This window comes from Bos mutus, chromosome 2, assembly GCF_027580195.1.
Source record: "Bos mutus isolate GX-2022 chromosome 2, NWIPB_WYAK_1.1, whole genome shotgun sequence".
Classification (NCBI taxonomy): domain Eukaryota; kingdom Metazoa; phylum Chordata; class Mammalia; order Artiodactyla; family Bovidae; genus Bos; species Bos mutus.
In genome coordinates this window covers 98,225,886-98,249,768 of record NC_091618.1, presented here as the reverse complement: position 1 = coordinate 98,249,768, position 23,883 = coordinate 98,225,886, and the positions used below count along the sequence as shown (strand labels likewise).

Below are 23,883 nucleotides of genomic sequence, written 5' to 3'. Positions count from 1 at the left end.
AAGCTGTTTCCTATATGCAATGAGATTCACATTTATTAATTTACTTTTCTGTGTCATACACAGAAAAAAAAAAAACAAAGAAAAAGAACAGGGAACAAATTTTCAAGGATGAAATTTCCACATTTATTTTCTTTCATGTGCATAGAAAATGGCAGTGAAGGGTCCTATGAAAGAGGCAGGGGATGGGCATGGTGCTGCTATGCCAGACTGGACTTTGTGCTTCACAGGTACACTATTCATTTTGGAAACAAAGGATGTTGTAGTTTGTTTTTAACTGCTAACAATTCCTTGGGTTTCCCATTTGTTTTTTAAGCTGTCAGTTTCTTCAAATCTCTTTTCAGATGACACACTGCGTTACAAGTGATGGCACTTAATGTGGCATTTCCATATTTACATCAACAAAAGAAATTTACAAGACATAATAGCATACAATCTTGACAGTTAGTAATAGCAATAAAACACGAAGGGCATCCATTTTATTTATTTTTTTTTCTGTACAAACTATCAGAACATAACTTATTCACATTAAAAAAATCATTTTTAATTTGATTTGACCTACACATCCCCCATCTCATTTCACCCATTTCTTAAACCTCTCATCACATCGCCCACACCTTCACCAGACTATAGAATCTACAAGTAATTAGATCTAACACCTAAATATAGCTTAGAAAGTCCTTTCTCCCGAAGGTTGCCTCACTTCCCTGAAAATTCCTCAAAAAAGAAAAAAAGAATATGCTCTTCACTCATTCCTTCCATGTCACTTTCACATTTCATCAGCAAATCAGCAAGACGGACTTCTCATCTCAATCCAAACAGAGTTAGAAAGAAAGAGTTCCTCTCCCGAGCATCAGGATGCTACACCCATGAGTCTGGGGACCCTGGGTACTGTTCTGCTCTGTAAGAAGGTCGTTTAGTGGAATAAAAGTCCACGTAATTCGTGGTTGATTTCAGTCCATACTGTGTCGAATAATCAGTAGAAGCTGGAAAGTGAACTCGGTCATCAAAATAAGGATCTTCATAGCTATGAGGAGACTGCAAATACAATCTGTATGCATCAAAGTTCTTTCTGTTGGAGTCATCTTGACTATAATACAGCTGTTGATGCTGTTGGCAAAATGAGAAAGCAAATAAATCAAGGCAATTTTTGGAAGTACATGTTTAGGGAAAATTAATGTGGGCTTCCTGCTTTATATTTTTAAAGCAATATTCAGTGTTTGTGAATTTATCGTTGAACGTTTTTCTGGTGCACACTGTATGTTCACTAGTGGACTGGAAGGATTTTAAACTGTTTACAGGTGAGCTGGCAGTTGGCTCAAGTCCTGTCCTATGACTTCTAGAAGTCAGCGACTTGGGAGAACCCCACAGAGCCCCTGCTACCTCCCTCCTCCCTAGAGGCCAAGTTCTGTGCTCTGCTCTGGAAGAGCCTGTGATTTGGGCATGCCTGTTGAAAGATGGCCTTTATTTTTGCTTTGACATGGGGGTACAATTAGCACATCAAGAACCCAGTTAAAGGTTGGATTTTGGGGCTCCAGATTGCTGTATAATTGCAGAACCATCTTTGAAAACATTTATCTCAGAGATGAAGATTGAGTCCATCCCTCAGTTTTAAAAGAAATATGTAGTCCGGTGAACAAATCACACCTTGGAAACCCTGCTGTGCTTTTAAACGAATAAGCAATCTCCAGGCAGGAGAGTAGTAAAATTAGAAGAGATATGTGAGCAAATACAATTCAAAAGGAACAGACTTCCCCCAAGCCAGGGCTGATACTAACTTCATCTCTAAGGAAGCAAAGTGAAACACAGGTGGGCACCCACAGCCTGACCTCATTTCCTTTTGTGCTGTCTATCTCTGACTTCACATTGATTTCTTCACATGTTTGGAGAAAAACTGTAATGGTCCTAATGTCTGTCTTTCCTTCTGATTATGCCCAAATTCTACCCCTGCCCTGCCTGTAGCAAGATGTTACAAATTTACCACATACGGATCAACACCATATTCTGGAACTAAAGGCATTCTAATATTATAAGGATTTCAGAGCTAAATTTGCTTTTTAACTTAGAGTGATGACTCTGAGGATATTTCTCCTGACGAAAAAACTATAGCAGAGATTATGAGTAACTTGAGAGGTTCTTCTTCCATCTACAGGGAAAAGATATGGAAGGAGGTCTGAGAGCATCCTTATCTGCAGGGCAGGTTACAGGCTTGTTTGGGAACCCCCCAACTGCTGTGTTAATGGAAAGTAAGAGGAGAGATCAGATGACCCATGTGGACATGGCATCAGACAGGACCAAAATGAATTTTAGGCCCCCATGAAAGCAGAGATTAAATGTTACAGTCACTAGTCCCCTTTCTGCTGGGGACTGGGGTCTACCCCTGTAGGGCTGAGTCCATTGTGACCTCTGAGCCTAAGACTCAAGTGTCTTCAAACCATGGAGGCCTGAATCGGAGGGAGCCATGAAGATGGAGAAAGAGACGGAGGTACAAAAAAGAGAACAATGAGGTGAGAGGATGGAGTGTGCTTACTGATCTTTCCCCACCCAGAGAACAGAAGAGATTTTAGAGACCTAAAAAAAAAAAAAAAAAAAAAAGTGGGAAGAGGAAACTGTTGGGTAAAGAACAGGAGTTAAAGACTTCTCAGCTGGTTGCCATCAGTGGCATGGGGTTACCAATTCAGATATGCAAGGACAAGAGGCTACTGGAGAAGTGATTTGCTTAAACCACGGATGAGCTTCCAAGGAACAGAGATCCCCTGGGACAGCTCCCCGGCCCCGCCGTGTGGGCCCAGCTCAGGTAAGTCAACCGGCGCGGACCCCTTACTGTGTTGATCCCTGCTAATCGGCCTTCTGTAAAAATGGTATTGCAAATTCACCTGTAGCCGTCTATTTTGTTCTCTTGCTGGTGAGGAATAGGAACTGATGTAAATTGGTGAAGGTTTGCTGGAGCCTGTAAGAAAATATTTTATGAAATTAAAACTAGTGCTCATTATCCGGTCCATTAGGTCATATGGACTCCCAGGGCTAGGGCTGGTGGTGTGCCCGACAGGCCCTGCCTTCCCAGCATGGCATAGCCCCAGACGGTTAGCAGCCTGGGTGCCCTGGATCAAGCCTGCGTGTCTCACCAAAGAGCAATGCCAATGCACAGATCCAAAAAGGATTCCTTCTCAAACTCTGGTCACTATGGGGAGCTCTTCCCACCTGTGTAGATGTCCGCTGGCTGGCTTTCTGAACAGCAGACATGCTCCCGGGGCCCGGGAACATGGCTTTTCCAGGGCTCTTGAGCTTTGCCCCCACCCTCAGATGGGGGAGGGGAAACAAAGCGGAACAAGCTCCATGCTCTCAGAACAGCCTTGACTCAAAATCCCAGGTCCTGCAAGGAGCAGGCACAGCCTGTGTTCTAAAAGGCCGGCCACCTGAAGGCACAGTCTTGTGTCTGCCATATTTGAGTATGTCTTAAAAAGAACCTGGTAACCAGATAGCTGTCTTCAAGAGGCCACAGCAGACTCTGATGATGTCACTGGTTACCCTTCTAGTATTGTTAAGGCTAGCAAAGATTTTTATTTTAATGAGGAAAATGAAACATATTTGAGGCAAATTAGTTTATTGAAGCAAGCAAAGAAGATACAGAAGGGCGCGCATGCTAAGGAGGCGATCTTTAAAATAAAGCAGGCTGCTGCAAACCTGAAGCAACAATGCACTTCAGTTGGTATGTGCATTTCCTCTGCAAAGAGCGTGGTGTTTGAAATGTAGCATCTGCAATTTTCTGAGCTATTAATTGCCATAGTAACAACAGTCGATTAGTAAATAGTCCTGTGGAATCACAATTTTAAAGACAACAGCACAACTGAGACTGCTCCCCCAGCAGTTGTTAAATTGCCACCAGCTTTTATTTTTTTTTAATAAATAGTTTTTTTTGAGAAAGGAGCGTCCCCCTCCTTTTTGAAACCTCCAGAGGAGTTTCAATTTGCAAGATAGCTGAGAATGGAGATAATATGAAGTCATGGTAACCCTTCAGGTTGGCATTCTTTAAATAAATTATATGCACGGCTTTCTGAATAGGACATAAAAATAATACTGTGCAACATCACTTTTGTTATTCTTAAAAAATAAATAATCACTCTGAGGAGAATCACATTATATATTTTGTTATTCATTCAAACTTTTCCACGAAAATGCAAATGGAATTGACCCCCATCCGCAGGTTTGAATGTATGAGTCGGTCCAGGAGATCGGCCCTGCCGACTGTCACAGAGCACAGGTTTCTGGAACACACAGGGGAGTGGGGAGGGGGCAGGACACAGGGCCTGCGCTGCACGGGAGCCGGAAATGCGTTCTCACTCGGATACAGTGCTCTTTTTATTTGCGGTCAGCAGACCACTGCCTCTGCTTGTTTTACTTAAAACAAGTGGGAAAGGCAACAGCCCCCGAAGCAGGAAGGAGATGGAGACAGTGGAGCATGGTTTGCTGCTGGGGGACCATCTCAAGGCAGGCAGAGGTTACCTCCCAGGCTGCCGTTCAAGCGCCTGGGGACACGCGGCTTTTCGAGATACTCTATCACACACCCGACTGGCATCTTACCAGGGTACAGGCCTCTGTGTGTGGCATCCCCTTGGCTACTGTAATACTGCATAGGTGGCTGGGTCCTATCGTATTCAGAGCGAGGGTCTCTGACTCCTAACAGTGCTGGTGAGGACGAGGTGCTGCCGACTGAAGGGACAGGTGAGAGGAGGAGGGAGAGAGGAGAAGAAAGAGAGATCAGACTGTCAGTGTCTCTAGGAAGTCCTTTCTGGAAGAACAAAGGTCAATAATTAGACGCGGCCAGCACTAAAGTCAGCTCTTAGAGGTGCTGAGAACTGGAGGGCAGCCAACTCCAGGTCCCTGGATGGTGGCCTGCAGACTGGCCACTGTGATGATCAGTGCTGTCAACCCCAGAGATCGCTGGGAGCCCAGCGTGGTACAGGGGTTGTGCAGTTTCCCCATTGAGATGGTGGGTCTCAATGACCTGCTTAGGCCTTTGAGACTAATGCAAAAGTTGCGTTTGCTGTTTTATGATCTCAGTTCAGTCGCTTGTGACACACCCATCTATTATCCTTAATGTATAGCTCTTCAGTAAATAGATGTTTTATGGCATGTTTTGATTTCTGATGATTTCCAAAAATATCTGCATCTCTAAATGTGTTTGAATAAGAGTGCCCAGCCCATGAAATTTATAATTCCTTTCATGGTGATCAGCTGTCAGGAAAATTTTAAGCTCAGTAAGCCCTGCTCATCAAGAAGCTCAGGATGCTGAGAAGCCCAGCTTCACAAAGGTCCAGCTTTTTTATCCAGCTGGAGCCAAACGTTTCATAACAACATATCTACCCTTGGGTATCCTGTGGGACATTTTTGCACTGAAGGAAAACACTTCACATCTTCTTTTTCTCATTAAGGAATCATCTTGCTTGTACTGAAGTGTCTTACAATTAAGAATGGTCACTTATTCACTGGATCCACAAGAGAGCAGCAGCCCCCAGACCCGCCACTGGTAGTTTTGCACGCATTGATGCTTTCAGAAGAAGACTGATGGCAAAGTATCTTCCCTAGAAAATATTTTGAGCATGGGCCATGTCTATGTGCTTCTCATCCTACTTTCTAGAAGGTAGGTAGACATCCTCGCCTGCCTCCCACTATTATCAATGTCAGCAAGATATGAGATGTGCCCATAAACAGATATCACACTAATCCCGAGGGATGGATGATCAGCCCTCAGAATAACTCGAGAAACAAGTGTGAATTATATCCTACCTTCAAATGGAACCCAGAGAGGGACCTCGGAACTTGGATGGGGCTCGTCAGCACTGTCCAGTGTGGGTATCTGAGTCCTCAAAACGAGTTCATTGCTTACTATGTTCTAATTTGTCTGAAATTACTCTTTTGCCTGTACACATGCCTTTCGTTAAGCAGCCCGCTCTCCCACTTGCCCTGGCACCACTCTTTCCAAGTTCCCTAAAGAATCCTGAGCATTTCCATAAAGCAGGATGGCCTCAGGCTATACCTGGGAGCCCGGCAAGAATGTGTCAAAACCCAAGCAGAGGTCTTTTTGAAGGAAAACAACTCATAATTTAAAAACTAAGATATAAATATATATCACGCAGTAGGTGGAGATAATTTTTAAAAATTCCTGGTATAAGTGAAGACATCTAATTACGCGACAAGAACCCCCAGTTGTATATTAGTCTTTTTGGCCACATTTGTCCACAAGAGAAATAAGACTGCCAGCAGAAACACAATTGAATACAACAGATAATATTTATATGTCAGAAGGAGAGATTTAAAGCCAAATAAAAGATGTTTATTACTTTTCCTGTTTCATTTAGCTAAGAATTAAATTTACAGGGCTGAATCAACTTGGTGGTAATATTCTGTTCTTACATGTTAAAAAAAAAATTATGTTGAGTCTCAAAACATTCTTTCTACCAAATTAAACACCACTAATAAGTAGGTAGCATGGTTGCCAAGACTCCCAACTTACAAATCATAGGGAATCCCTGTAAAGCCACCTACAAGGCCTGCCCATGAGCTCTGAATGCTGGGGTCTGGGTGCAGCCAGCAAACAGAGGTTTAACTGGTGAGAAGTAAGATGCAGGGGGAGATCATGGCTCTCCCACGGTCTAAAGGACTCTAATAGTTTTCATCAAGCAAACTAAAAAAATCACTTTGGAAGAGATTTCAGACTTATGGCCAGCAGGCAGACAAGGGCAACCATTTTCAGGCACAAGCTAGTGGTTCTCAAAGTGTGTTCCTCCACTCTCCTATATCCGGTCACCAGGTCGGCTTATGAAGTGCAGGTTCCCAGGCCCCTTGGCAAACCTAGTGAAGCAGAAGCTTGGGGTAACAGATGCTATGGAGGAGGCTGGGCCACTTTTGTACCCTAGTTGGTGTAAACTTGCATAAACCTTTCAAATGGAAGGAGGAGAGTGGGCCTGCTGTTTACAATAACATGTAATTCCTGAAGAAGGCTTTCAGTTTGAAGAGCAAACTCTCCTTCCCTCAGTGTTTGGAAGTGACAGGCTTAATCAATTAGTGTGCATGCTCAGTCTCCTCTGGACGGGAAACGACATTCTGTCACACGCTCTCACCTAGGAGGGGCGTTTACCCACTGACCTGACTGAATGACGGGTGACATCTGTTGGTTGGTGGTAGACAAGGAAGGATGCGATTTGAACCGGTCTCGCTCTAACGTTGACACAGGTGTAATAAAATGGTTCTGATTCCACCCATCCTGTGGAGTTAAAAGAGAAAAGGAAACCTCTCAAAATGAAAAATGACATTTCATGATAATAAATGATTACGACTGTGCGCTCTGATGAATGCTAATTATATTAGAGCTATTCTCGTAAGTTACCTTTTTATAAATGCTCCGGAGGTCCCGATATTGCCATAATGTATTCAAGACCTGGGCTGCTGCCTTCACCACTTTCAGAGATGATCTAGGGAAAGAGCGGGTGTGTTAATGAACGTGGGCAGCATCGCCCCAGGCTCCACTTGAGAGACTTTGGCAGCAAAGCGGTGGCCATGAGGCCACCTCTCCAAGGACCAGGGCGGGGAGGAGGCTGCTGCTAGCAACCACCAAGGTGTGAGGAGCCCCTGGGAGTCTGTCAAGCTCAGGGCTGGCCAGATGTGGCAGGGACCAAATACAGGCTCCCAGGCATTCGGCTGTGTGGTCAGAAGCTGTGGTTGGAATGAGCCCGTGACTGCTGACTGTGACCACACATCCCAAGGGTCTGAGGGCCCTGCCAAGTTGGCTGAAATACCCGCTGAACCATTATGGGGCCTTCTTATAACTTTCCTATCGTGTATGCTGCTAAGTCGCTTCAGTCGTGTCCGACTCTGTGCGACCCCAGAGATGGCAGTCCATCAGACTTCCCTGCCCCTGGGATTCTCCAGGCAAGAACGCTGGAGTGGGTTGCCATTTCCTTCTCCATGTATACCTTGTATTTCCTATCGTGTATACCTCTTTGTAAACACGTGTGTCTGTGTGCTCTCATATTTGCTTTGGAAAATAAGGTCAGTTACTGCCTCCCCTCTCTGAAGACTGTTGAATGTTGGTGCTGTATTCGAGCGCCGCTGACCTCAAGTCCAGGCAGTTCAGCTCAGGAGCTGGTCCTCTCAGTCAGCGGCCTCACCATGAAGAGAAGTGGGAATGTGGCCTCCTGCCTCAGCGAAGGCCTTCAGAGCACCTCATGAGGGTGGTTCAGGGGCCCTGAAGAGAACTGAACACCTCTGTCCTCAGACTTCATTTTGACATTGAAGACTTGATCTGCTGTCCTCTTCCATTCCTTATCTTCCCAAATAAACCCTCAGGACATGGGGGAAGAAGAGAGGAGAGCAGGCTGGTGGCACCTCCTCCACCCAGTCCATCACAGCAGAATCTGGGCGGTGATGATTCTGAGGCTTCAGCAGGGGGGTGGCACGTAGGCAAGTGGAGGAGCCTCACAATCTCAGTTCCCAGAGGTGAGTCAAGGGAAAATCTGGGTCAGACCCAACCACTCTAAGACTTTTTAAATTTAAAATTTCCAAAACAGACAACAGAGCAAGGAATACCCTAAAGAAGAGAATGCACAGGAAATTTCAGACGCCTGGGATGGTCCTGCAAGGTGTCCACAGCTCACAGCCACCCACTCTCAGCCAGGGTCTCACACTGCTGTTGCTGCTGCTATTGTTTTCCATCTTTGAATGCTGGGCAGCTGGGATCAGGTCAGGAAAGGCAGACCTCAGACCTGGCTCCAAGGAATACTCCACAAACCTGACAGCAGGGGCGTGCTAGGTGCACACCGGGACACCAACAGCTAGACCACAAATTTTTAGACAGGTTCTCTGAGCAGAAACCTGACTCCTGAGAAAGCAAGAAGTTTCTCTGCCCTCCCTTTGCAGCACCATTCCGGATGCAATTACGTAGTCTCATCTCTAATTTCTCTCATCCCATCTTCTCCTCAATATTGTTCAACTGGGCACATCTCAATCCTAGTCCTACCTGGCTGAGCAGCACATGTGATATGCGCTCACCTTCAAAACGCTTTCTGCATGTGGCTTGCAAGGCACCAGGTGTGGCTGGGTCTCTTCTGAATGGTCTGGCTGCCCTTTCTCGGGCTCACTGTCGGCTCCTCTTATCTCCTTGACCTCAAACCATGAGGGACACCAGAGCCCTCAGGCCTCTTCTCTTTTCTATCTACATCTCTTGTTGATCTCATCCCATTTCTCTTCTTTAAATACGCCATCCACATCCTATGACTCTCAAATTGATCCGCGGCCTGGACTCCATCTTGAACTTGACTCGAGTACATTCCACTCCTGACCAGACCTTCACGTGGACATCTAATAGCCATCTCAAGTGTATCACATCCCAAACTCTGGTCCTCCCTGAAGACCTGCTGCTCCTGCCAGCCACCCCATGTCGGTAAGTGGCAATTCCATCCCATGGTCTCTTCGGTCAAAGACCTCAGAGTCATCCTTGACACTTTCCTTCTTTCCTGCTGCTCATCTAATCCTTCAGTAAATCCTTCACTGATTCTACTTTCCAACATGTCAGGATCAACCACTTCTTCTCCACCTCAAGTCCTGTCACCGTTAGTCTCATTAGGAGTCAGGGGAGAAGAGTTTGTGGAGTTACTCTGATTACTTTCAGGGACATCGGATCATGTCTCTCCTCTGCTGTACACTCTCCAATAGCTCCCAGTTTTGCTCCGAGTAAAGTCGAGAGTCCTCTGACACTGACCCACAGGCTCCTGTACTTCTGGTTACTGTCCCTCGCCCTCTTCCCTGCTGACTTGCCCCGCTGTAGCCCCTCTGGCTTCCCGCCCTTCATCACACACACGGGTGCTCTTCCGTCTCTGGGCACTTCCACTTGTTCCCTTTGCCCCCAGATGCTCTTCCCTCCCTCCTCCAGGTCTGTGCTCAAGAAGCACCATCTCCTCGAGGTCTTCCCGACTGTCTAAAATTGTAACACCGCCTCCTCACCCTGGCGAGCCCTATAACTATCCCTGATTTTATTACTTGCCACACACTCAGTACCATCCACAGGCTAAGTGCGCTGCTCACTCCACTGGAACCTCATCTGCTCTGCCCAGGGAACATAAGCTGCCTGTGGGTAGGTGTGACCTGCACACCGCTGTAGCACATGGCAGGCAGGCAGGAGACAGATGCTTGGTGAGTGAATTGAAAGGAAAGTAAGTTTATGTTCAGAAGAAAACTTGATTTGATCTAGGACTTTCTGAATCTCTTGTTTTGAAAAAAAAAAATTAGACTTTCTTTTTTTTAATATACAAAGATTTTGGCACTCTTTCAGCATTTCTGTAGTCTGCTCTTATGCCTTTCACAAATAAAGGCTATCTCACAAAATTTTAAGAGCACGAAATGTGATTTTGGTTACTCTTATGGAAGAGGGGAGAGAAGGGGAGTTAGTGGAACAGGACCTTAGCTTTTTCTGTAATGTTTCATTTCCTTTGAAATAAAAAGGAGTGTGTGTGCACTTATTACTAATGAGATAAAAAAGATACATACATAAGAAAAAAAGGACTAAAAGGAAATACGGATAATGTTGATAGCTGTGGTTTCTGTGGAGTGAGACTATGCTTTGCTACATTATTCTTATATTTTATCAACAGAAATTATTTCAAAAGTATATACAATGTGACTTCTAGCACTGATGCTCAGCCAACTAATAAATGTTCACTAATTGGGGGCCAGGCTTTGTTCTAGACACTGAGGATGCAGCAGTGAATAAAAACACAAAGCGCCTGCTACTGGTGCGGTAGATGCCAGAGGGGCCGTGGATAAACCAGGGAAGCCACTGCCCTATGAGAGGTGATCTGGGGGGCAGGGCATTTTACAACTGAAGTGGAGGTGCTATCCTGCGTGTCCTACACGTCCCACTTCCTTGAAGGATTCTCTGATCTGGTATTAAGGCAAATTCATAGTCACCACTATGGCTCTGTGACAAGAAACGATTTTTGCCACCAATCCTTCTGCTGCTTCATCACTTGGGTGTCACCCAGAAGCGACATATGATCCAAGCCCAGGGCTCATCCTGAGGCCACATGTAGGCTCTGCTGCACGTGGTGATTTTAGTACTTTGTGGGAGCAAATGAACCCAGAACTGAGGATTTAGGAAGAAGTTCTTGCAGAATAGAGCCTGGAGCAGAGCCAAATGCCCGAGGGAGATGGGTCTTTAGGTTTTCCTCCCCATGACACGTCTGATTCTTCCAGGAGGCAGAATGACCACATGCAGCTTTAGGGACAGGACAATAGTAGGGCTAAGGGATGCTCCAAGAAAATAAAGAGCAGAAAAGGGGCCACATGACCACAAATACTTCTCCTAGCAAACTAGGTTTTAACTGCTTAGCTTACTGGCATGTAATCCAACAGGAAATGTATCCTTGACCAAAGCACTTGTCACAGGGCCAACCCAAGAATGAGGGCCTGGGGCTGGCATCCCCTTGCAGCAGACTTGCCTGTCTCCTCTGCCCTTGGTGATGTTCACCAGCTTCTCTATGCCTCCCGAATCAGCCAGGGCCTTGGCGTTCTCCATATTCTTGCTGGTGACCTCGTGCAGGGCGCAGCAGATGGCCGCCACGGTCTCATCCGACAGCACGCTGGGGCTGGCGCCACCTGGGAGCCGGTTGACCAGGTCTCGCATGGCGTATTTCCCTGCCCAGGACAAAAGAGCTCATTCCGATTCTGGAAGGGACCTGGTTTTTGTTATTATTGTTATTGAAAAATTGTGATTGCATGGTCTCTTTAAGATAAAACCTCAAAAGAGACAATAACAGGAAAGAAAAAAATCCACAGTGAAAAAGGAAATGACAAACATTTTAACTGTAAGGGGCAGGTTAACATCACAGCCAGGCCACTTGGGGAAATGATTTGATTTATAAAACTTTACTGAAAATTGCTAAAAGAAAATGTAAATCAGGGTATAAAACTGGTGTACTAATCACACTGCTTTAGTTTCCACTACTTTCATGAACAGTGAGAATAAAGGAATTATGATAGTAAATATTGTTCTCCATTCAATTCCTATGTATCACAATTACAGCTTCCTCTTAAAGCTTTTAAAAACTTTTTTTTGAATAAGTTTTAAGTTGGTCAAATAAGGCTGCCAAAAATACTTTTCATGACATCTTTCTAGATCTCAACATGTGAAATGGGTAGTTACATATTTTCATCAAGTTGAGGGTTTCTATCGGTCTGGCATCTGACGTCAGTAACAACGTGTTTGTTTCTTTTAAAGAAGACACAAATACAATTCTGGTATGAATGAGTATGCTGTATGTCTCAGGAGTGATGTAATAATAAAGTTCCCAACAGGACAAGGCAGGGGAGCCCCCTCGCTCCTGAAGCATTTCCCTACAGGCCCTCAATTTCCCTTACTCTTTTCCAAAATGCAATTATCTCGAGCTTTTCCCATCTCAATTACTGACTGACAAACTGGAAATTAACTAAAGCACAAGTAAATATTTTCTTAGTTTTTTCCCCCATGCTAAATAATTGAGTGGATGCTAAATGGGGTTTTTATTGAAGACCTATTTATATACAGTGGTAAGCAGGAGAAGATAGTGCCTGAATACAAGCTCCATGATTTACAGCACGTCAAGGGAAGACTTGAGCTTTACTCATAGAGAATACTGTTACCAAGAGTGGAAAAACAGTGATGACATCTTAAGCCAGAAGATAAATATGGGTTTTAGGAAAAGATGATAAGTTAGCACTTGTGATTGTGAATACTTGTGAACGACCAGCAGGTCCGCAACATGTAATCTGTCATTTTGCTAAGGCATAGTTTTAAACTGCACTCTGGACGTCTGGGAGAAGGCCGCTCACTCCATCTGTGAGCGACCCTAGCAGTTCTCTCAGAGCTTGCGGCCCAGACAGCTAGCTTGGTCAGACTCAGGTGAATATGCAGGAACTTTTGTGAACTCACAAAACTGTGTTTCCTTGTGAAGAAACATCTCTGGAGACAGAGTCCACTGCTAGTGCTGGACGTGAGGAGAGTGAAGGGAGTGGTTCTTAGGAACAGAAATGCTGGGTAAATCAGAGTCAGATCCGGGAGGCGCTCAGACTGCCTAGGAAGGAAGGGATCTTCATGGGGAAACAAGAAAAAGCGACTCCTGAGTAAATAACGCGGGTAAAATAAAGCTCATCAGTGGAGGGAGAATATGCTCACTGAAGTTTAAAAGCGGGTGAGGAACTCTCAAAAACACAGGGAGGCACTGAGAGAAGGCGAGGCCCCGGAATGCACACTGGTTCTCCCCACAGGTCTTGGCTCTCATGGAATTGGCCAGCACCCTCTGCTCTCCCACTCTCTCCTCCATGTGTGGAATGATAGGCTGCAAGGCATCTGTGGCCAACCCTTTAATTTTTAGCAGTAAGAACTCCCAAACTATAAATTCAAATAATATAGATGTAACAGAAATAACTTAAAAAATCTCTCTTTAGGGACCTAGAGGATTTCTCTCAAGGAAATGTGGAAACTTCAAGAGCTATAAACACATCTACTGGAATCAGGCATGAGTTGGAGTATGAACAGGCTGTGGAAGAAGCTCCTTTCCTCTCTGTGAGGTACAGTTTGGCTCCATGGAGGAATGGTGTTTTAAGAACAGGATAATCCAGGCAATGACTTAAAACAGCATTGCTGTCAGGCACTGTGTGAGGGGCCATAGAGAATTCTGTCACTCTGTAAGGTAAACCTTCTGGCCCCTATTCCTTTCCTCTCTCCCTATCTCTCATGGGCATTTTAATGAGTTCAACATACATTCACTAATCCACATAAGGTCTTGTCTAATTTCTCCTCCTCCTCCCCTGACCCGTCACCAGCTATGGGTCTGGCGTGGAACTTGCATTTTCACAGCAAATCCATTGTGAGGAGAGCTGGCATGGGCAGCTTCCTTTCAGAGATGGAAACCAAGGAAGGGTTTTCAATTGAGATGAAGGAATGGAGCCTGGTGGGCTCAATACAGGACACCCCAGGTTACATAGCCAGTGAGCAGTGGATCCAGGGTTTAACCTGAGGCCCGCTGATCTTTTCTGTATGCCACACTCTACTTGGGATGGTGGCCATCCCAAGGAGGCAAACAAGGTAAGCTGCCAAGAGTGCAGAACTTTGAAGAGGAGCTCATTCTCAAGTTCATGTAAGTGCTAGCCACATTTAAGGGTGAATGCCTCCTATAGTTTTGTACCTTATATGCCTCATTTGCCTTTCCCTCATCCTGACCCTGCCCTGGGGTCAGGCCTAGGGGCACTGGCTCTGTTTTGGTGTGAGCACTTACACAGATCTGAGAAGGAAAAGCTATAAAACATTCATGTGATTTCTTTGTAAAATTTAGAACATGGTAGTATTGGTGAATTAGCAGATATAAGTCTCAAAAATCAGAAAAGTGAGAATCAAACCTTTTTTTTTGTGGTTTAAGAAATGAATCTCTCTTGGGAAACAGTCACGCCAAATCTACCAAGTAGCTCTGTAATGTATGACTGAAACTGCTAGCTTTTCTGAACACGTACCTTCCAGATCAATGTTTAATTAATAAGCCTACCTCTCGCTGAAATGGAGTGGTCAGGAAGGACAGACACAAAGGTACCAAATACACCAAGAAACCAGGGACTAGGACTCAGTTGCTAATCATTTTAAATGTCATATTTTTATAAATCAAAAGAAGAGCTTTATAAATGCTGTCATTTCTCTTTAGAGTTCATCAAGTCACCAGAACATACCTATGAGCTCCTTGTTGCGAACATCTAGGGCCATATTCCTCAAGGCAGTCGCCACAGAAGAAACAACTCTATCGTTATCCATTCTCAGAAGCTCTACTAGGATGGGGAGCCCTTTTTCTTTGCGGACGGCTGCTCGGATATATGCTGCGAACTAGGAAACAAAACAAGATAATAAGCAATTATAAAACAGAGTGCAGCTCTCAGGTATTACTGTCACCTAAGAAAAATGTTTTCAAAAGATGAACTAATAGATTAAATGTTTTCTTTTCAACTGGAGATTAAATCTGTGATGCCAGTCAAGAGAAAACCAGTTTGGGAAAAAGATAAGCTAGGATGACTGATTTAAAAAGAAATCCCAAAGCCTGAAAACCTCAAACCACCATCTGGCAGATATTTTTGTGCAGAAAAGAGAAGGCAGTGATTACTTTCTACTTCAGCTACATAAACATGATTAAGGACGGATGGCGTGTCTTCTCTGCAGTTGGCCCCATGCCAGGTCCAGAGGCTATAAATAGCATGGCAGAGCTGGTAACTGATCAGTGCACATTAAAGGAGAACCTGTCTCTATCCAGTCGTCTTTTCCCTGTATTCTCTGCAACAATATTTACAGTTTAGTAACCCTTCAAAGAAATTTCTTGGGAAAAAAATCCCTTGCCTTGGAAGAAAAGGAACTCTCCAGGAACACTGAGCATCATAATTCATATACATTGGTGAAAAAGTAAGTATATCTGTGCGCAAAATGCTTTATCATTCAAGATTAGTTAGCTGCTGCTGCTGCTTTTTTAAAATCCACAGTCAAAAACTTCTTTCGTGATTAAGAGGCAAGTCTGTACAGTGAGTCAGTCTGGGCACCACATGAATTGGAAATGAACACGAAGTCATCAAGGAAACAAACAAACAGAAAAAGTAACATTTGAAAATGGGTCTTTAATCTTGTTTTGAGCTTTCACTGGCATTTTTACCAATACAAACTATCTTTCACAATTTAGGATAATTGAAAAATGTTGCTCATAAAATATCTTAATACTTTCCTGCTGTGGTCAAGACACAAGGACAAAGATCTGCCAGCCCTTTGTATTATTTTGAACATGAAAATATGTGACTGATGCTTCTTTAATATCAACAGAATGGATTTTTTAAAAAACATAAATAAAAGGAAAAGATACATTTCAAAGATCCTATTAGCTTTTTTCAGGTAAAGTGAATACTCCTGTTTTCTAAATCAAATGAAATCTGCGGGGGAGACATAATACACAACTTGCCATCGGGTAAAGGACTTGGGCAGCTTTGGCAACTTCTCCCTCTGAAACCTGCAAGCATAGAACCAATGCCTGTCTCTCTTGGAGACAACTGGCTCAGTTTACCTTGAGGGCCTCCCTTTCAGAACATTACCACCGTTGCCACTCCCAAAACAGCTTCTCACTTGCTTACATCTCTCACCATGACTATCTTGTTTTCTTAATGAGAGTCCAATATTTTGATTTACTATTTTCGATACCTTTGAAATCACTTCCATATAATATTTACATTTTAAATGACCCTGCCATTTAACTTCTATTCACTAAAGGTCCCAGAAAACAAAATTCTACAACTCAAATCATATCTATTTTAGTTATTGCTTTTAAAATCACCATATGATTCTCAGGTCATAAGGAGCTGGAGGTGAACACCACATAACCAACATAAATATTTATGAATACTTATGTGCTGGGCACTGTCCTCGGTCCTCCACATTTATTACCTCATTTAATCCTTAAAACCACATAATGAGGTGAGTATTATTTCCATTTTACAGATGATGAACCTGAGGACAGAAAGATCTGAGGCCTCCAGCTAGTAAGGGAGGTAGGGCAGGATTCAAAGCCAGGGATTTGGCTCCAGAGTCAGTACTTAGATGCTATTAGTACTTTTAATGTTTTTAATTAATTAATAGTTGATTTACAATGTTGTGCCAATCTTTGCTGTACAGCAAAGTGACATACACATATCAAGAACATAACAAAAAAACCACAGTGGCTTAGCACTAGGCCTAATTATTTATATATAAGCATTAGAACAGCTGGCTGCATGCTAGCAATGCAATACTTTTCACTCTCATGGAAAGAAACAATGCCCAGACAATTTTCGTTTTGGGAGGTGGTGATGGAGGAAATAATCAAAAACAAGCATTATAATAATTCTACTAAAACATACTTGTTGGCAAACTTCTAGAGGTTGAAATGTTTCAAACAAGAATTGTCTGAGATGTTGTCAGATGATATTTAAAAAGTTTTGAGAACTTGCTTATGGTGGTAACAGTAGGAAATCACCTTCAATTTTCCTAATGAAGTCACAGATTTACCAGTGGAGGCAGAAACTCTGCCACACGTAGGTTCTGCAAGTATTAGAAAGGAACAAAGGCCCAATCTCAGCTCCAATTCAGGCCCTCGGCATCTCTCACCAGGCTCTCCAACAGAATCCCAGCCTCCATGGCTCTTGACTTCAAATTCACTCTCAGTGCAGCTGCAGATGGGATCCAACAGTGTCCACATCAGTCTGTCTATGTCGCCTGTCTGCTTAAACCCTTTCAGTGGCCCCTCTGGTCTGAAGGTCAGGTTTTAGCTCCTGAAGCTTGGCCGTCAGGCCTGGGTACGAGGGCTAGTTCCACCACGGGCACTCTTTGTCCCCCTGCACATCTCAGCCACCAGCCCATAGCCTGCGCCCATGACGTCCTCACTGTGAGGGCTCTTGTGCCCTCTTGTCCCTTTATCTGGAAAGCTCCCTCTGCACCCAACCTCACACTGTGTGGCTTCATCTGCTCATTCTTAAAGGTTCCACTTGGGCAGCACCATCCCCCCAGGAACTCTTCCCTACCTCCTGGAGTCCCTCCTTCCTTGCCTTTCCCTCACCAGGCTGGGTTAGAGGTCCTCTTCCAAGACCATGGAGTCTATGCAACACTTACTCAATACATCTGTTTTTCTCTTTCGCCTTCACTTTCTCATGGGGAAGGGCTATGTCATATCCATCCTTGGATCCCCAGAGCCAACTGCAGTCTCCTCACTTTTTTCCTCCTACCCTTTATCAAGCTCTAAACACCTCTGTTCGTCCCTTTCCATTGACCATGGCAGGTCTGACTGCATGGAGGTGTGGACGAGCGGAGGACATCCTACCTTCCAGTTTCCAGCAGAGAGGTTCTGGAGTGATCCGGCAGAGCCTTCCAAGGTGGCTGGGTTGGAACTTTCTGCTAGGAGGGTCAGATACGGTTTTACCACTGATGGGTGCCACAGCATCTCAACGCCTTTGGGGGACTTTGACAGTCCTGGGATAGGACCAACTCCATCCCACTGAAAGACAAAGAACATGTACTGGTGGAGGCAAAGCGAACACAGTATTCAACATTTGAAAACATTCCTTTCTGCTGGACTCAGCTAGAGCTATGCAGAAAAGCTGAATCATGAGAAAAAATTTTTTCTTGCCAAATATGTGATTTCTTACTCCCAGAGAAACAAAACTTTAAGAGTTTCACGTCAAATAAAATGCTAACTTGATCCTCTTGTGGTGTCCTCTTTTTCTTCTTCTTCTTCTTCCCCCAGCAGCTTGGCTCCGAATCTTTGCTGGGAGACTCTTTTCCGAGTAAGTCATCTAATTCGTTCAGCCCCAGCAGCCGGGCCTGAGGCACCTCCAGCTCCAGCCGATACGACAGGTTCCTCAGGGTGCACACGCAGTTCTCCACGGTCTGAAACCCAACACAGCGCAGGGTTAAAACCATCGTAAAGTGTTAGTGCAAAATGCTTCTGTACCAAGCACCAGTGGCACTAAATAAATGTAGAATATGAAAGAACTGTTTTTCACTGATGGGAACCTGCAACCTGAAAGTTAGAACTCTGATTCCAGACTCAAGTTGGTGGGACCCCAAGCTCACAGAGTGTGCAGAGCCACCCAAAGTAGAGCTGAGGATCTGATTTCACACTGAGTGAAATGTGTGGGGCTCTGGAGGGGAGAATGCCCAAGGTTTCTGCTTCAGGGCTGCTGCAGTGGCAGAGCCCCCAAATTACCAGAACCCCACCCCTTCTCCCAGCTGGGAACTCTCATCATGACAGCAGGTGTGGCCACGGCCCTCCAGCACAGCCCCTCCCCCAAGTGCCATCTTTGTCCTCTTCTTCCATCTCCCACCTCTCCCCTCCATCTGTGGAAAGTCCCACGATCTCTTTCGTTCTGCATTTTGCCTTCTGCACATGGTCTTTTGCCCCTCCAAAGTCTCCATCACACCTCTAATTGGGAAGCCAGCTGTCTACTCAACAAAGAGTGTCCAAACCAGTTCAGTTTTGCCCTGCAAGTGCTCCCCTTCCAATCTGTTTATTCCTCTGAGTTTCATCTGCAGATCTTTTGGTTCAATGAAGCTCAAATGAAAACCTGGCTGTCACTCTGAATTCTCCTCTACCTCCTCCCAAGCCTACCACTCATCATTCTTTTCTCTCACAGACCGTTATTTTCAAACACAGGCCTACTTGTGGCCTCTCTTTGTCTAGCCCAATCTGAACAATACATGACTGGCCTGCTTTGGGATTCTAGATACATTTAGTCCCTCTTTCCTGTTTCTTCCCACCTTCCCCAGCTTCTGACGCCAGTGTAGACCCTGGATATGAGCAGCATGCTTTGTACAAGGGCCGGGATGGAGGAAATAGGAGGGGAGGATGAGGGGCTCATGTGGGAACAGAGGGAGCAGATGAATGCAGCAACCTGGGATGCAGAAGGGGCACCCTTTGGTATCCAGGCAGGCTGGGCAGAGAGGTGGGGGGTTCCAGTGCCTCAGTCAGGAACTTTTATTCAGTAAATACTCAGATGCAGACAGATCTGATTGTAGCAGCAGGGGATACGGAATTAGAGGGAACAGCAGTGGGGCAATCACCTTGACACTGAGCCCAGGAGAGTCACAGAGAAGGTCTGGACCCTGCTAAGGTTCTTACTGCATGGAATCATTCAGTTTTCACGGTTCTAAGGCTATTTTCGTTAAGTTCTCTTGTCTCTGTTAACTTGTAATTTTTATAGAGACATTCTCCCTTTAACCTGGAGCGTAACCTAACAAAGAGGAGAGGGTCAGGAATTCCAGCCAGAGTCAAGGGCATGCAGATAGTGGTGGTCAGCAGCTGTTGTCCTCTGCCAACCAGCATTCACTGACCTTGCTGTCGTAATCCGAAGTGTTCACACACGTGTGGATCACATACAACAGCGAGTCCACCAGCCCCTCGCAGGACCGCATCTGCTTCCTCGCTTCCTCCCCAGCAGAGCTGAGATTCCTATACAGGCAGAGACACGGGGGAGCTCATTAGCCGTGGAGCCTTACCTTAATGATCCGAGAATGGACGACAGAGCAGCGTGTAAATCTGGTCTGAGGAGGCGTATGGAGCCTGCATTTTAATATCTCAAGAGCTCATAATAATAGCCAGCCCCTCATTAGCCATGAATAGAAGACAGCAGGGACACTTGAACTTCGTATCTCTCTCATGACAGGTCACTTTCTAACCTTCTAATAGAATTATTTTTGGGGCTTATCCTGAGTTTCCTTCTATGTAAAAAAGGAGGAATAATAGTAACTATCTCATAGGATTGCTGTGAGGAAAAGATGAATTGCTACAGATAAAGCAATTACAAAAGTGCCCACCATGTGAAAGGATGTTTGTTAGCCATGCACGGTTGCTATATTCAGGCAGTTGTACTTTCCTTGTAAGGCCATAAGGTCTTGGAAGTCCCTGCACCTATTAAAACATGTTTTGCATGTAGTAGGTGGTCATAAATGCTTCTTGAATGAACAGAGGAAACATCATTTCTTACACAAAAACTTCAAGTTAAATGAGAACACTTGGTCATGCTACAATTTGCCTGATCTTTTAAATTATTAAAAACTCTGAGTTGTTTTTAGGTCTCATCCATACTGAAATTTTACTGTCCATTCAACATTGTGAATTGATTCCAAATTATAAGGTTCTATTTTATGTGCCATTAACAAAGTAGTCTAACTCTGCAATTTTGCAAAAATTAGCCTTTGTAAGGGGGATTGAGAATGAGTTCTCTTTTTACCTTTGTTTCTCTGAGGCCACAGAGATACTATCACCTATGGCAGCCCACTCCAGTACTCTTGCCTGGAAAATCCCATGGACGGAGGAGCCTGGTGGGCTGCAGTCCATGGAGTCGCTAAGAGTCGGACACGACTGAGCAACTTCACTTTCACTTCTCACTTTCATGCGTTGGAGGAGGAAATGGCAACCCACTCCAGTGTTCTTGCCTGGAGAATCTCAGGGACGGGGGAGCCTGGTGGGCTGCCGTCTATGGGGTCGCACAGAGTCGGACACGACTGAAGCGACTTAGCAGCAGCATAATCCCTCTGCGGTAACCTTTATGCTGCACTCAACAGCTGGCCTCTTCTGTTCCTCGTCTCTCTCTGGTTTTCCTCTCATCTGCTGTCTTGCTTCTCAGCCTCTTCTGCCCGTGGGTCCTGCTGGGGGTGCCCAGGGCTGTACTGATCCCTGCCTCTATCTTTGCATTCTTCCTGGGTGGTGTCCTTCTGTTCCTTGGATTTGACACAAGGAACACAACCTGTGGACCCATGACCCCTAAATGTCTATCTTTAGGGCAACCCCTCTCAAGAACGCCAAACTCATTTAATCCTGGTATTACCGTATGGATAGCTAATTAGACATCTCAAAGTAGACCAGCCAAAACCCTCAGTTACTCCCCCCTGCCCTCTGCCTGACCTCATCAACAGCACTTCCATGCTCCCAGCTGATCTGGCCAAAGATAAAGGCGGTGTCCTTACTTCCTCTCTTTTCGTTGTCCATCATAGTCAGTCAATGAGCAAATCTTGTCAGCCTTTCCCTCTATAACATACCCAACTCTGCCTACCTCTCTCCAGAGCCTGGTCTCAGCCACTCTCATTGTTTGCCTAGATTGATGCACAGCCTCACCTTCTTGCCTCCACTGTCCCCTACATCACAGTCAGAAACCATAGCCACTCCCATGATTAAAACCCTGTTTCCCATGGCACTTGGCAGGTGGTACAGACTCTTTCCTATGATTTAAAAAATCTGACATAACCTGGCACCACTCTGCACCTTGCACATTAAGCTCCAGCCTCGAGCCTGTCCCTGCCCCAGAGTCTTTACACGCCTTGTTGCCTCTGCCTAGAATGTGTTCTCCTCACCTCCCTCACCAGCCCTCATGTGAGCAGCTCCTGTAGTATCTCAGATACTTAAACTTTACCTCCTATGAGAGACCACCTGACCTTCAAAGTACCCGGCTAGTAACTCTTAGGTCACCCTATTTTTTTAAAATGACATCTGTTATTTTCTTGTTTATTTACCTATCTTCATCAATAGAATTCTGTTCTATCAGAACAGGGATCCAGTCTGTTTTGGTCATCACTAAATGTACACAGAAGGCATTCGCCAAATGTTAATAGCTCTGAGCCACTGGGGGAGCCTGTGTGTCCTGCTCCTGGGCTTTCCCTGAAGCCCGGCAGACTGGCTGAGTGATCACAGTCTCCCCTTTCAGGCATGGGGAGAGGATGAGATGCTGACCCACGAATCAGCAGTAGAGGCCATGTGACCTGCTTGGTGATGCAGGAATCTGAGTCAGGGAGTTGGTCTGTCCTCTAAGAGCCTAACTCTTGTCACCACCACCACCCCAGCCCCCACCCACCGCCCCTGCCAGTTCTAGGCAAAGGAGCCCACAGTTAACCATTCCAATAGGGGAAGGCTTCAGAGGAGAAGCCCAGGCTCCTTCCCCTGCTCCCACAAGCTCTGTTGTAGAGATGCTTAGACACCTTAGCTTAAATGTGAATAGCGTTCACTGTGTTATCACTACATGAAGCATTCTATACAAGCTGAGTCTTCACAACTCTGAGACGGTATTATTACCCCTGTTCTAAAGATGAGGAAACCAAGGCTCAGAATGGAACAGAAAGCCCGTCTGTCTGAGGCAGAGCCCTAAGGTTTGTTTCAAATTCCCGAAAAGCCTTGGCAACAGCTGATGAGAATGACCAGCAAATAGGGAGCAATACTGTAACACTTAAAAGAGGCCTTCTGGATTTCAAATGCTAAAGATAATGACTGAAAATAGTATTTGGGTTCATTTTCATTTATTTATAAAACTCAAATCCAATGACTATTTAAACTATACCTTTCTGCACCCTTTTAAAAGCAGAAAGGTTTCAACTGTTACATTAAAAAAGTTAAAGTCACTCAGACATGTCCAACTCTTTGCGATTTCATGGACTATACAGTCCATGGAATTCTCTAGGCCAGAATACTGGAATGGATAGCCTTTCCCTTCTCCAGGGGATCTTCCCAACCCAGGGATCGAACCCAGGTCTCCTGCATTGCAGGTGGATTCTTTACCAGCTGAGCCACAAGAGAAGCCCAAGAAAACTGGGTAGCCTATACCTTCTCCAGTGGATCTTCCCAACCCAGGAATCGAACTAGGGGTCTCCTGCATTGCAGGCAGATTCCTTACCAACTGAGCTATCAGGGAAGCCCAGATTTAAAAAGACCGACGTCTAATTAACAGACATTGTATTAGTTTCAGGTGTATAACACAGTGATTTGACATCTGTATACACTGTGAATGGAGAAGGCAATGGCACCCCACTCCAGTACTTTTGCCTGGAAAATCCCATGGATGGAGGAGCCTGGTAGGCTGCAGTCCACGGGGTCGCTAAGAGTCGGACATGACTGAGCGACTTCGCTTTCACTTTTCACTTTCATGCATTGGAGAAGGAACTGGCAATCCACTCCAGTGTTCTTGCCTGGAGAATCCCAGGGACGGGGGAGCCTGGTGGCTGCCGTCTATGGGGTCACACAGAGTCGGACACGACTGAAGTGACTTAGCATAGCATAGCATAGCACAGCACAGCATAGCATAGCATAGCATAGCATACACTGTGAAATGATCACCACAGTGAGCCTGTCACCACACAAAGTCAAAACATATTTTATTTCTTGTGATGAGAACTTTTAAGATTAACTCTTAAGTCTCTTTCAACTTTACAACACAATATGGTTGATTATAGTCACCAGGGCTTCCCTGATGGCTCAGATGCTAAAGAATCCACCTGCAATATGCCTGCAATGTTTGATCCCTGGGTTGGGGGGATCCCCTGTTCCA

The 23,883-nt window shown here is 45.1% G+C and overlaps 1 protein-coding gene across 14 annotated transcripts in view; it reads right to left on the bottom strand.

Annotated features, from left to right (window-relative positions):
* Positions 1–445: 445 nt before the first annotated feature.
* Positions 446–23,883, bottom strand: part of PKP4 (plakophilin 4) — a 258,016-nt gene continuing 234,578 nt past the window's right edge. For 11 of the 14 annotated variants that reach the window (XM_070357324.1, XM_070357328.1, XM_070357332.1 and 8 more), the window contains 10 exons: positions 19,904–20,021; positions 18,269–18,460; positions 17,895–18,068; positions 14,746–14,896; positions 11,490–11,685; positions 7,385–7,469; positions 7,144–7,261; positions 4,579–4,707; positions 2,874–2,947; positions 446–1,107 (listed from right to left, as the gene is read on the bottom strand). In XM_070357324.1, coding sequence (XP_070213425.1) covers positions 859–1,107; positions 2,874–2,947; positions 4,579–4,707; positions 7,144–7,261; positions 7,385–7,469; positions 11,490–11,685; positions 14,746–14,896; positions 17,895–18,068; positions 18,269–18,460; positions 19,904–20,021 — 1,486 coding nt within the window. In that variant the 3' untranslated portion in view covers positions 446–858. The remainder of the gene's footprint in view (positions 1,108–2,873; positions 2,948–4,578; positions 4,708–7,143; positions 7,262–7,384; positions 7,470–11,489; positions 11,686–14,745; positions 14,897–17,894; positions 18,069–18,268; positions 18,461–19,903; positions 20,022–23,883) is intronic. The other 3 variants (XM_070357342.1, XM_070357345.1, XM_070357348.1) reach the window with 2 other exon arrangements.